This window comes from Perissodus microlepis, chromosome 8 (assembly GCF_051167445.1).
Source record: "Perissodus microlepis isolate ML-2025 ecotype Zambia chromosome 8, ASM5116744v1, whole genome shotgun sequence".
NCBI classification, from domain to species: Eukaryota; Metazoa; Chordata; class Actinopteri; order Cichliformes; family Cichlidae; genus Perissodus; species Perissodus microlepis.
The window spans coordinates 16,931,058-16,945,178 of NC_140468.1; the positions used below are offsets into that span (position 1 = coordinate 16,931,058).

Genomic DNA, 14,121 nt, shown 5'->3' on the forward strand with positions numbered 1-14,121 from the left:
TCACCTTGCACGGGATGTCGCCATCAAAGAGTTCACTCTTGGCAATGTCAACCCTGTTCACTGTGACTGCTAACTTCAGTTTATCACTATAAGGGTTGGCCTTAACTAATGCACGCGGCTTAGTTAAGGCCAACCCTTACACGACAAAAATTTAAATAAGGATAATAAGTTTATGCCGCTGTTATGCTGTAAAATTATGGTTGACTTATATGTATCTTGCACAAGTGTTTTAAGTAGGACAGTGTCAAAGCCATTTGGACTCTCGTGCTCTCCATGCTAGACTAATCAAACCTCTATTAAATTCTAAAAGCCTGGTGACAGAAGATGGGAAAAAGGAACAGGAATGTTGGACACACACCTGCAAGATGACAGGGACAAGATGTAGGAGACCAAGTACAGATACTTTTTCTAAAAGTTTTTTTTCAATGAAATATGTTTCACTTAGTTAAAATCAAATTAACTGCAATTCTGACAGGAGCCATTGTGCACACGTATTTCAATGGCCTTCGCCTTTTCTTCAACTTCATTGATGGTTAACCATTACACATTTGATTCAAAAAACAGCCAAATCTTTTAGACGGATTGAGTTTAAACAGGTCTGTTTACTCTTCTTTGTTAGCAAATGGCATGGGTTATGTAAGGTTAATAACAGTGTGAACAAAACATTGGCAGCTTCACAGGTTTTAAACCACCACAGAATAAAACTCGGGACTTTTGTGTTAAAGTTCATTGTTTACGCACTTTTTGTGAACTAGAATAGAAAGCTCTCAAAAGCTCAGACAGTTTGCCCTAGTTAAGTGTAACAAATGCAGATGAGGACTCCACCCAGCTATGTATCATTTCAAAAGTTCCAGAAACTTCCAAGAATTAAAAAAAAAGACAGTAAAACTGCAGAAACAGTCACAAATAATTTTAGATGTCGTTTAATAAGACCAAGAAAGTCACAGTTTTCTTCATGTTCAAGCAACACAGTACAGTATTAAGGGCATAAGCAATGTGTCACCCACATGTAGCTCTGGCAGCTCAACACAGACATGGAACACGTCTCAGTTGCTCAGACCATATGGCTTTGCAAAATGAAAACATGTCGATGTCACTGCTTAAAGTAAACATTGTATACACGAGGTGCATTCATCATACAGACTCAAATCTGACAACAGGCAAAAGCTTTGTCACAGGTAGCCATAATCAAGAGATAGTGTTGAGAGATAAGATCGGAACAGAAGTAGCCTTGAACTTAATAAGTTGTTCTTCATACTTTTCGTGATTATGTCAAACACAAAGAGCTACATTAGAAATCGGTCAGTTTTAGTTAAATGAGAAAAGAACGGATGCGCTGAGGTGAGGCAGCGGGTTGATCGGCAAAGTTCTCGAAGACATCCTCTTTCTATTTTAGCTCCAACTCCAGCCCAGTACAAGACTGAGAAGTAGCAGGCTCAGGGAGAAGCAGGTTGTGGAGGCGGAGGCCTTGATGCTCTGAGTCCAGACTTTCTGTGTAGGCTGCAGGCTTCTGTAGACGTTTGTCATAAGTTGTGACGAACTGTCGTTGAAGTGCGGTGTGGTGCTGAAGAGGTCAATCTGGTCATGAGACATATTTTGTTTCCAGTTAACTCCATGAACCACTATCAGGGCATTGGTGCTTGCAGCAATGACAATTAGGAGACACAAGGAAGAAATGAAATAACACCTACCAGATCTTTACTGACTTTAATTGGTTCCTTAAAAACGGTCCAGACCACCGCCTCATTACAAGCGGGGGTCGTCAAGGATCCAAGGTAGCGGTAATACTTAGTGCGATCCACACCGACTAGCAGGTTGTCCAGGGAAAACCCGGCTGCAATTGAAACTTTCTGGCCTGAGGACAGAAACAAGACTTACATGAAGGAACTATGGGTGACACAATTTAGAGTCAGAAAGAGGAGAGGAGGTTTTCCACAAAAAAATGTCACCTTTTTCTGTGATGTTGGGCAAGTAAGAAGCCAAATTGCGCCAGCCATCCGGCTGGCCAGCTGAGTTGCCTGACATTACCTGGAAGAAAAAGAAAGGGGTATTGACGCATTCCCCATAACAGACGAGGAAAGAGAATCCCGCCCCCCCCCTCCAAAAAAAATTTATAAAATAAAATAAATAAAAAATAAATAAATAAAAAATCCAGTGAGGCCTCAATACTGAACAACACAGTAAGCATTACGTCATCTCGTGCGCTGCTTCTCTCACCTCGATAAAGAAACCAAGCGCTGAAAGTCCGGTGGAGTCACTAACGGCTAGATTTGTATTTCCATTGTAGGATGACTTGCTGTTCACAATATGCAGCTGGGAAAATGAAGTTATACAGACGTTTGCTTGTTTATTTCTGTTGGGTTTTTCTTTTTTGTTTTTGCTTTTTTACAGATTTAAAATTAATATATTCAAAAATACACCAAAATAACAAGAAAAAAAATATGTGTACCTCCATAGGATAGCGCTTTCCATCCACTGTGTGCTCTGAGCCGGGGACAGAGGAGCCGTTGCCCCAGTGCAAGTGAAACTGGAGGCTGTCGTATTGCTCGGACAGGTCCCCTCCTGAAATCTTAACTCCTCTCTTAAGGGTCACTTGGACTGAAAGAAGGTGAAAAAACAAAAACACGATAAAGTTACACCTAACCTGCGAGGAGTCAGAGGAAATATTCAGGCGCAAGGCCAGTGCGTTTAATTGCAGAAAAGATGAGGACGCTAAAATCCAAGTGAGACACAAAGTTTACAGAAACCCCATGACAACACACTTTTGTAGCCACAAACTCCCGGTGCTCACCTGTGTCGCCAGTATTTGTTATTGATGTCATTGCGGAGGTGTCGTCATACTTCACAAAAGTGAATTCAGTCAATTTGTCGTTTGGTGTGGCAGATGCTGAGACGATGTTAATGGGTGACTGTCGGGTGCCGTTGCAATACTCCGGGGAAATTGTTGGCCAGGTTGTGTCATCTATAAACAGAAAGGACACGTAAAGTCACCGAGGAGGGGTCACTCGGTGGGCAACATTATAATAGATAATGGAGATATTGGGTACTTACTGCAGGATGGGAGGTGATAACACCAGGCTGGATGGGAAAAAAAGAAGGGGGTGAAAAAACAGAACCTTTAGATTCACATAATTAGAAATTCAGTGTAACAGTAAATTCCTAAATGAAGTACACACCTTTTGATTGGGAGTGAGCGGCGGGTACGAGGACCCACACAGCAAGGGTAACAACTTCAAACCACTTCATCTGAAACGACCAAAAAGCCACATTGTTTGGAATCGCATATATTTAAAAAAAAAAATAATAAATTAAATTAAATCAAATTAATCGGAAAAAAATGTACAGCACAGAAAAGAATAATTGGTTAATTAATAAAGTATTCCGATTCTGCATGAATGAATGAATTCATTAATTAACAGGTTACAATATGGAGTGACAAATTTACCTTTATATAAACTTTGACGATTAAATTCTAAAAGTTAACTAATTTTATCTGTAGTGCTGCAGTTTGCTGTTAATAGAGAAAAGAATGCAACAAATGCAGGTTTCTGACTGTAGCCCAATTTTTTCTTTTGTCCACTTCACCTGAGCAGCACAGTGTCTTACCTTTGATGCACCTGTGCGTCCGTTCAGCCTGTTTTCAGATGCAGCTCACCTCTTTTTATTTCCTCAGTGCATTCTGCAGCTGGCCCGGCACCACCTCCATGAGACACGTGAGTAGGTCTTTATCTCTCCGCAATAATTTCGCGGAAGTACGACGGGGTATTACGGCGACTTTAATTTAAAAAAAAAATCGACCTTTTTAAGAATAAAGTCAACATTTCGAGATTAAAGTCGTAATTCTGTTTTGAGAAAAAAAAAGTCGAGATGTATGTCATTATTTCAAGACAAAGTGGCGAGTTAGTGAAATCGTACTTCAGAGTCGGTTTTCCTAACACGAAAAGAAATCTTTTTTTTCTTTTAGCACATTAACAAATTGTGGTTGTCATTATAAGGACGATGAAAAGATGAAGAAAGCTGCATCTTGGTCAGACAAAAAAAAAAACCACAACTTATGGTTATGATGGTTACAGCCTCATGCAATAAAGAGGATGCATGTTTTATAACAAGACGGATGATCAATCTCAACAAGGCATTTTGTAAATGGTATAGCAAACTTTTTTTCCTCAAAATACTTTTTTGAATTCAATCTCAAAATGATCACAATGATATTTTTTTCTTAATGTGGTGATTTCATTTATTGTTTTACACAAGGAAGAACTGTGCAGTGAACAAGAATGACAACGGTTTGACAAAGAAGGAGACTGTTACACCATGGTTTTGTGTGTGTGTGTGTGTGGGGGGGGGGGGGATCACAGTCTATTTGTGTTTTTGTATGATTGTGTGCAGGGGTGGTCCTAGCATGTTTGGTGCCCTGGGTGAACTCTCCCTCTGTCCCTCCCCCAAACAAACACTTCTTTTCTCTTATTTTCTAAACTGAGGGCCCGATGGCTTCGATCTTTTCTTGTCCATCTTCCATCAGTAATTTTGCACTCCAATATCAACACCAAACCCCACTTTAGCTGATCAACATTTAGCAAGCTAACCTTCATCAGATTAACAGACCTTTAATAAGTAAATCCAATATGTTTTTAAAAATATTCTACTTAATTAACATTTTCCGTAATCAGTGTTGGGACTAACACATTATTAAGTAACGCGTTACAGTAACTATGTCATTAATGTGGTAACGAGCACGTTAACTAGTTATTATACCAAAATCAGGAACACGTTAGTTGTTACTGGGATTTAGATAGGGTCGTTACTCGTTACTTTGTGTGGTGGCTATCGCGGAGCTTCCACAGATTCAGTAACATTAGCAAGTGGTGGAGACCAGCAGGTGGATGAGGGAAAGGGGAGGCAGGAGGAGGAGAGACCCGAGGTGGCCGCTGGTCCGAGTGTCAGGTGAACTGAACTTCAGGTAAGAAGTTATGACCTGCAGTCTATCTGGGTCAGATATAAACCAAGTTTAGGTGGAGTTTATTTTCGTTATGCTGACTTTTTCCGTACTGCGTACTAGCTAGCATGACAGAGTTTCTATACAGCTGGGTGGGTGCTATGATGTTGATGTTGAACTTTATTTTGTTCATAAGGTTAGTTAGCAGAGTTGCCAACCGTCCCGTAAAAAACAGAATCGTCTCATATTCAGAGAAAATATTACACGTTTCGTATTAAGGTGAAAAGGAACGCAGTTTGTCCCGTACTTCAGCTAGAATGGAAAAAGACACAAAGCTGGAGCTGCACAGTTGCCTCTTCTTCTCTCATTCTCTCCCCCTCCCTCTCCTGTTTCTACTTCAATCATGAAACTGATCAATGATCAGCTGATCAGCTTTTCTCTCTTGTTTGTTTATCGCCCACTTTGCGCCGAAAGAGGAAACCAGCGGATGTCGCGCTAAACAACAGCAGCACGTTTAAGCTTGATCAGCTGTTGTTAGAATTTATTTAATATTAATTTCTAGTATCAGCTGATGTTTGCTGGAGCCACAGCTGTAAAAGCTGCTGGTCATGATGTCGGTTTGGTTATCTGGTGAGAGGGAAACATGAAGATGAAACCAGGAGATGTCCTTACTGAATCATCAGAGCTGAACAGGTGATGGAGAAACAGGTTTACCTTTTAGGTGACATGAATGAGTTGAAGGGAAGTTATGAACTGTTTCTGAGAGACAAATAACACCAGGATCCTTTTCTAAGTAGCTGACAGCTGGTAACTGTGCAGGGGCGGATCTAGCAAAGTTTTGTCAGGGGGGCAGGTAGGGCATTAACAGGGAGAGGGGGGCACAAGGAAATACTTTTCTTTCTTATTCTCATTTAAAATATCTAGCTTTTAAAAAATAATTATCTGAATCTTACAACAAACGATTGATAGATTGATACATATATACCATCAAAACTCTGTACATCACTGTCACAACAGTGTTTGTTTTCATTCAAAGGCTTTATGATTTTTCCTATAATTTCCGAGTTCTGAGTACAATCGAAAGCACCACGACTGCAGTTTTTGTGTTGGATCTAAAAAGCGCACCTGACGCTGTGACGTAGGCTAGAATCATGGCGGCGGTCAACAGCGGTCCAGGCGTGGGATTTCTCTCGTGGAAATATGCACATTATTTTTTTCTTTCTATTGGTAGGTGGCACAGTGCACTTGTGGCAAGTAAGCAAGCTAGAAGACTGGCAGTCTTGCTGGGTATCCAGCTATGGAAGCAACACATTAACAAGAGAATTCTGAGAAAAAACAAAGTTACTTTCCCTAGTAACTAGTTACTTTGAAAGTAACGAGTAACTTGAAGTAACTGAGTTACTTTTGATAGTTACTTTTTGATAGTAATGTAACTAATATAATTAGTTACATTACTAGTTACACTTAGTAATGTAACTAAGTTACTAATTTAAAGTAACTTACCCAACACTGTCCATAATTGACCTTAACTGGGTGGAAACTTTAGAGTGACCCATGCAGGTGTAACATGTTTAAGATTTTAAAAAGTTCCCCCCAAAAACAAATGATATCACTTCCTGTAAATGGCTTTTATGGAATTTTAGGGTTTTTTAAGGCAATAAAGCACATTCTAACAGGGGGAAAAATTACTACTGGGACAAGTAGTACAGTATGAAGAAAAAAGTAAATAAGTAAATAAGTTTTACCAGATTCATTTCCATAATAAAATAAAGCTTAGTCTAGTCAATAGAATTGATATATATACAGGGTGGGCCATTTATATGGATACACCATAATAACATGGGAATGGTTGGTGATAAAGTCCTGTTTGTGGCACATTAGTATATGTGAGGGGGCAAACTCCTCAATATGGGTGGTGACCATGGTAGCCATTTAGAAGTCGGCCATCTTGGATACAACTTTTGTTTTTTCAATAGGAAGAGGGCCATGTGACACATCAAACTTATTGGTAATGTCACAAGAAAAACCGTGGTGTGCGCCGATCTGGGTCATCCTCGTTGAGATGCTGCAGTAGCCGGAGTTTGTAAGGGTGCCATTTTTGAGTAGCTAATATCTGCCGAAGGGATGTTCGACTAATGCCACTCTCCAGTGACATGCGGCGAATGCTACGCTGTGGGCTCTTGCTGAATGAAGCTAGGACAGCCACTGATGTTTCTTCATTAGTGACAGTTTTCACGAAACTTAGCAAACAGTTTGCTGACTGTAGCATGGGATATGGGTGGTCTCGTAGGGTGTCTTGCATTGAAATCTGCTGCAATGACCCGGTTAATGCGTTCACTAGATATCAACATGATTTCGATCCGCTCCTCACGTGTTAACCTCTTCGACATGTCAATGGCTGTGATCAAAGAGAAACTTGTAAATAACTCATGAAAGAATAAAGTTACATTAAAACCAAGCACACCATTGTTTTTCTTGTGACATTACCAATAAGTTTGATGTGTCACATGGCCCTCTTCCTATTGAAAAACAAAAGTTGTATCCAAGATGGCTGACTTCTAAATGGCCACCATGGTCACCACCCATCTTGAAGAGTTTGCCCCCTCACATATACTAATGTGCCACAACCATTCCCATGTTATTACGGTGTATCCATATAAATGGCCCACCCTGTACTATGAAACCTTCCATTTAGCCAGGTAAGCTTGGAACAGACAAGAGCCAAATCTGAACATTTTCCACTCCTATCTTTTGATCATTCATTGATTACACAAGTATATCACACCTCCAAATATAAAACAAACAACAGAAATGTTTTCAGATGGAATGGGCACTGTCAGTGTGTTAACAACGGTAATGAGAAACAAAACAGACAGAAGAAAGCATTATGGTCATTATCCTGTCTTCGTCCACTCAGCCTGACTGGTCACGTCAGATGACTGCCCCTCCCTGAGTCTGGTTCTGTTGGAAGTTTCTTCCTGTGAAAAGGACATTTTTTCTTCCCACTCTAGCCAAAGTTCTTGCTCATACCCATATAGCAGACAGGTCTGGCCAAGATCTGGTGTCAAGACGGCACTGCTGGCTGACTTCTGGCATGGTAAGATGTATGTCATCCAGGTATGGGCCAGACCTGGCGCAGCTGGCACTGTTTATGTTATGTCATGCCACATCTGGCCGGATTGTGGTTTGGTTTATGTGGCCCAGGCTCATAGAAAACAGGTCTGGCCCGTATCCAGCATCAAGCTGGCACTTCTGACTGACTGGTGTCATGGCAGGGTGTATGTAAACCAGATGTGGGCCATGTTTGGCAGTGATGGCACTATTTATGTTCCTATTTTCCTGTTTTAGTTAGAAGACTCAAATGCCATTTTGCAATACTATACTTCTATGGTAGCCAATGTTTCAAATCCAAGTTTGACAGCTTTGTGAGTATACACTTTATCCAAAACTTAGTGAGGGTTTACTCATGTTTACCACCGCGTGTCTGTAGATCAGGAGGTACAGAAAGTTACCTACTGATTGGAAGGTTAGTGGTTCAATCCCTGGCTCCTCCAGTCTGAATGTCAAGAGTTTTAATGTGTATGAATGTAGTTAGGAAGCACTCTGTTTAGAGAAAGTGTGTAATTGGGTGAATGTGACATGTTGTATGGAGAACTTTGAGTAATCCGGGAGAGTAGAAAAGCGCTATATAAGAATCAGTCTATTCACTGTCTGAACAGAGTTTCGTCATGTTACTTTTGCACTATTATGTTCTGGCACATGTTGCTATTGACTAAGGCTGACATCCGCGACCAGAGCTGAAACTGTTCTGGGCCAGCACAGAGCCACCAGTGTGTCTGCAACTGGTCCGTGGCTTACACAACTTACACATGGTCCACATACGGCAAGGAATTACGGCCCTTTGGTGGCCCAGATCTGGTTTGCCAGAGGTAATTCACACATGGGCCAGCACAGGACCACCAGTGTGTCTGCAACTGGCCTTGTGCTGGCCCATGTGTGGGCCACCTCTGGCAAACCAGATCTGGGCCGCCAAAGGGCCGTCATTCTTTGCAGAATGTGGGCCATGTGTAATCACACTGTGTGGGCCATACCATTTTTGCTATGTGGGTAGGGGGTCAACGATTGTTGAAGGTTGCGGTGCAGGGAGCCCGGGGTGGAGTAGGAGGTCGGCGTCTGACGTCACGAAAGGTCGGCAGGTTGTTTGGTGACTCGGTTTGAGAGTGGAAGTGTGCAGCATGGCTGTTGTAGTTAGTGTGGATTTGGGTATAAGGTGTGTTTGGTTGGTGGTTTGGTGTGTGAGTGAGGTAAGTAGGAGAGTCAGCCGAAGGCCTGTACAGGTCCGGTAATGGTCTCCTGAAGACTTCTTCTCATAGACCAGGGTTGGCACCGATGGAGGGCGGAACGAGTGAGTGGAATAGTATGGATGGTAGTGAAGAGGAAGAGATTGGTGGTCAGGGTGACAAGAATGAGTGGGAAAAGGTTGGAAAGGGGGAAAGAGGCGCAGAGCTAGTGAAAGGAAGAGGAAAAAGAGAAGTGAGGGTAGAACGGAAGGGACTGATCGTGAAGGTAATGAAGAGGGAACGAGTCCAAGTATGAATGTAATTGTCCGGTTTGAGGAAGAGGGTGTAAAGAAAATAGATCCACTTAAGCTAACAAGAGCACTTAAGGCAAAAGTTGGGGAAATCAAGTATGCTAAGATACTCAGTGATGGAAATTTACTGGTGGGTTGTAACACAGAAGTGCAGGTGGAAAAAGCAAGGAAACTTGTGGGGGTGTGCAAAGTCAAAGTGAAGAACACTGCAAGAGTAGGGGAAAGGAGCACTAGTGGAAATAAAGAAGTTACTGTGGGTGTACCATTGAATGTAAATATGAAAGAAATGGTGGAGAATTTAAAACTAAGAACTGGAGAAGTTAAAGGAGTAAGGAGAATGATGAGAGGTCCAGGGAAAGTAGAAACAGAAACTGTGGTGGTGGAATTTGACACGAAAGAGGTACCAAAAGAGGTCTTATTTGGATTAATAAGATTCAGTGTGAGGGAGTTTGTGCCTAAACCAATGAGGTGTTTCAATTGCCAATAATTTGGACATATTGCCAAATTGTGTAAAGGGAAGAGGAGATGTGCTTGATGTTCTGGAGATCATGACTATGGGAAGTGTGATGTGGGAGTAAAACTAAGTGCTGTAATTGTGGAGGGGAGCACAGTGTTGCTTTTTGGGGATGTGAAGTGTTGAGGCAGCAGACAGTTATTCAAAAAACGAGGGTACTGCAGAGAGTGACATATGCACAGGCATGTAAAATGGTGGAGCAAGAGAGACCGATTGGGAAACACGGGGTAGAGGAGAAACAAGTAATGGAGAAGGTTATGGAAATGGTTGAAAGAAAAATAGAAGAAGAAGATGGTGACATTCATTGCGGGAGTAATAAATGCAACCTCAGATGTGAAGTCCAAGACTGAGAGGATCCAGATTATTGTGAAGGCAGCATGTCATAGTTTAGACATGAAGAATATCAGGTGGGAGGACAAAAGAGGTGAACTAAGTAGTCAGGCGAGTCAAGAGGGATAATGTGGTGGTTAGTTCTTATAACCATATTAATCTTACAGTGGAATGCCAGGAGTCTCTTGTCAAATGGTCGAGATTTTAAACAGTTTATATACGAGCAGCCAGAAAGACCTGACATAATTTGTATTCAGGAAACATGCTTGAAGCCTTTGGATTTTAGAGTGTATGGGTATATTGCTGTTAGATATGATAGGGAAGAAGGAAATGGTGGTGGGTGTCTTACGTTGATTAAGGAAGGTATTCTGTACAAGATAGGTGACAGGGAAGGGGATTTAGATTATGTAGTAATTAAGGTTTGGATAGGAGGGAAGGTGATTATGGTTGTTAATTTTTATAATCCTTGTAAAACGTTAGAGTTAAATGAGCTGGGGGAAATGGACATGAAAGGAAATATTATCTGGTGTGGGGATTTTAATGCTCACCATTCGTTATGGGGGAGTGAGAAAACAGACTACAATGGGGAAGTGTTAGAGGAATTTCTTGACAATAAAAATCTTGTATGTTTGAATAATGGGAAGACGACACAGTTTGATATTAGCTCTGGTAAGGAATCCGTATTAGACTTAACTTTTGTTTCTAGTTCTCTGGCACCATTGTGTGAATGGCAAGTAAACAATAAGTCATTTGGTAGTGATCATTATCTGGTTGTGAGTAAAATAAGGATTGGTCAAATACAGGTACCTGAAACATTAGGAGGGAAGTGGGTGTTTGGGAAGGGGAATTCGGGGGGAGTTTACTAGGGTTTGTGAGAGGAAGCTTTTACAAGTTCAAAATCATTTGAGTGTTGAAAGTATGACTCAAGAAACCAGTCAAAGTAGTCTAAGCGCTGCTGAGGAGGCTATTCCAAAGACAACAGGGAAAGTTAGGAGGAGAGCAGTTCCATGGTACAATGACGAATGTAAGTTAGTAGTTAGAGAAAGAAATAGAGCATTTAAGTTGGTCAAACGGTCTCATAATTTTCAACACTTAATTGACTACAAAAAAGCACAGGCGAAAGTCAGAAGTACAATAAGAAGAACAAAGAGAATGTACTGGAGAGATTTCTGTAATACAATTGGTAGTAATACTCAAATAGGGGAAGTGTGGGGGATGATCAGGAAAATAGGGGGAGAAAGAAGAGACTGGAGCAATTCTTGATAAGAATAATCGAGTAGCTCTCTGTGTATACTTCAAGAACAGTTTCCCCTCTAAAAATCTTTTTTCTGCATTATTCGCTTGCTTGTTATGCACAAGTCTACCGTTGTTTACAGCACTGTCGGACGCTGTTTTTTTTCTTTTACTTACTTCCGAAAAGAAAGCCTCATTTCTGCTGTTCAATACTGAACAAATTTAAACTTTAAATTATGCAAAATTGCAAAACGCTTAGCTGTGTCTCTAATAAACTCTCTGTAACTTTGCTCTGCTTCACGTCAGCAGCATCAGGTAATGTTCATATGTTGATTAATGGTTTTCCTTCGTTTCTGATCTATTGCAGAATATTTGTATAAAATCCCAGGCCAGGAAAATCACCTTCATGTTTTTCTGTTTTATCCTCAGTTACTTTGACACAAAGGAATCTGCTGTGATTCTTACACCTTTGATAAAGTCTCGCAAGTGTCAGTTTTCTTTTTATATTAATAAAAATATGGAAATGTACTGATGCATGATCAGAATTATAATATTTCTGACTGTCTGAGGCAAAATTTCCCCAATTCGAATTGAATCGAATCAATTCAGGACCTTGTGAATCGGAATCGAATTGATTCTAGAAATCAGTGACGATACCCAGCCCTAGTTTCCACTTTACAGCAAGCTGCCACCCCGGCAGATGAGTTTAAGCTGACTCATAAAGCAAATGCTGTAGGACATGAATTCCCTCTGCGCCATAGTGCATCCTGGACAGGTAAGTGTGGGCCAGCTAACAAGGCCAATGCAGTTATGGTTTTAAGATCTAGGCCCAAACGTCTTCTGCCACAAGCCTGGCCATGTGGTTGCTAATTGTGTGAAACTGGCACTTAAGCAGAAAGCACATCCAAAGAGAAGAAGGCCTGATTTGAAAACAGTCAGTCGTGGTTCTCAAACTGACAAGGTTGTCAGGCCCAGCAAAAGACCACACTTGGGCATAGTTGCTTAAGGGGCTCCTGTGGTCAGTGTAAGGGGTCAACTAGCTCTGAACTCTGGTTGTTTGACAATTTCCCAGGTCCTCAAAATGGCCTGCAGGGGGACTGGTCATGTATAACACCACCACTCAGACCTGCACCCCTGGCTAACAAACATGCCTGTACCCGTGACCTGAGGAATCGTCTGCAAAGTGTTTCAGTAAAGCCCACTAGCTGCCTGCTGGGTTCTCCACATGTGATGGCTCAAAGCCCTGGCTATCACATGGGACACTGTTTCGAGGGTCTGGGGCCATTCTCTGTCAATGTTGTGAACCCACTGAGATGGGGTTGGCAGCTTCCGCAGGAAATGCCTAACCGTTGCTATGGGGTTTTGTAGGTGGAGAGCCTACAATTTGGTGATGCAACGGTTACGGACTTGATTAATTGTTTTGGTTATCGTAATCATTTGACAAACCACAGGTTTGTATTTATGGGAGGGGGTGTTACGGCCCTAGCAGGGCCTCCTCCTGAAGGTGCCTGTGTGGGCGTGTCCTACAATCTCTTCTGCCTGAGGTGCCACCTTTCTCTTTTACACAGCTGATTCACATCAGTAATTAAAGGGATTTGAGCCCAGGGAAAGGTGAGCTCTGGGCCAGAGTGCCATGTGAATGGTTGCAGCTAGTGAGCAGTGTGTTCTGCTCCTACTTGGTGGAGAGGAGTGTGTTTGGCAATTTATCCTTCTCTGGCTTACTTCTCAGTTTAATTGACCAATGTTTGAGTTTTGTTTTGTGTCTTTAAATGGTGATAGCGGCTTGTCTGTCTCTTTTAGTTATTAATAGAAACTTTAATAACAATCTTTAATTTAATCATTTTGCCTCTGTCTCCTTTTTCTGACCCGGACACATTTTGTTGCTTCCCCCTCATCGCTTAGACCCCTTTTAGGGGAACGTAACAGATACTTCAAAAAATGCTCCAACACACCGAGGCTCTAAGGAAGGATACAAAAACAATTTCTCTGAGATGTTAAATCTGTCTTTTCATAATGCTTTTTTTCTCTCTAATGCCTCCAGGGGATTGTCAACCAATTGTTTTCTTCACTTTTGCCTCTTACTTTTTGGTTTTTCCTCTAACTCCATTAGCAGTCTCAGATGGAAATTTCCACCCTGTGGGAACACAAATTTGTTACTCAGACATCTTGTAATTTGATCATTCTATCACGCCTCTTAAAAGAGCGTGTCCATAGGTTACTATTTCAGCCCAGAGCTCTGGAAGCTATGGGAATTCGTCACAGCCACTCTTATTTTCTCATGTTCAGATACACAGTGTACTAAGAAACTTTGTTACGTACAGTCAAAATTCCAATTCAAACTACTTTAATGGAAAATGGACTGTTTTTTATATGGCACCTTTTTATTATACCTTTGAGTGCTCCTGAAGCACTCAAGGCACTTTATACAACTTGTTCCATTCACACCTGCTTATGCAAGCACTTTTTTCTATGTGCTTACATAAGGGTACATAATGGGGTTTTTTTACACATACTCCC

At 41.4% G+C, this 14,121-nt stretch overlaps 1 protein-coding gene across 1 annotated transcript; it reads right to left on the reverse strand.

Annotated features, from left to right (window-relative positions):
• Nucleotides 1–939: 939 nt before the first annotated feature.
• Nucleotides 940–3,276, reverse strand: LOC146381727 (carbonic anhydrase 4-like). The gene is made up of 8 exons (XM_084937862.1): nucleotides 3,177–3,276; nucleotides 3,052–3,078; nucleotides 2,792–2,962; nucleotides 2,450–2,598; nucleotides 2,218–2,313; nucleotides 1,950–2,028; nucleotides 1,692–1,855; nucleotides 940–1,578 (listed from the first exon to the last, which is right to left on the reverse strand). The coding sequence occupies exons 1-8, from the start codon at nucleotides 3,244–3,246 to the stop codon at nucleotides 1,393–1,395; spliced, it is 942 nt and encodes a 313-aa protein (XP_084793988.1). The 5' UTR covers nucleotides 3,247–3,276; the 3' UTR covers nucleotides 940–1,392.
• Nucleotides 3,277–14,121: the final 10,845 nt, after the last annotated feature.

What these genes read in the sequence shown, in the direction of transcription:
- LOC146381727 (XM_084937862.1), bottom strand. Translation starts at nt 3,246, where the DNA reads ATGAAGTGGTTTGAAGTTGTTACCCTTGCTGTGTGGGTCCTCGTACCC. An exon ending in AACAAATACTGGCGACACAG is followed by an intron (nt 2,599 to 2,791) that starts GTGAGCACCGGG and finishes ACCTTCTTTCAG; the next exon opens with TCCAAGTGACCCTTAAGAGA. An exon ending in TTAAAGTCAGTAAAGATCTG is followed by an intron (nt 1,579 to 1,691) that starts GTAGGTGTTATT and finishes TCTCATGACCAG; the next exon opens with ATTGACCTCTTCAGCACCAC.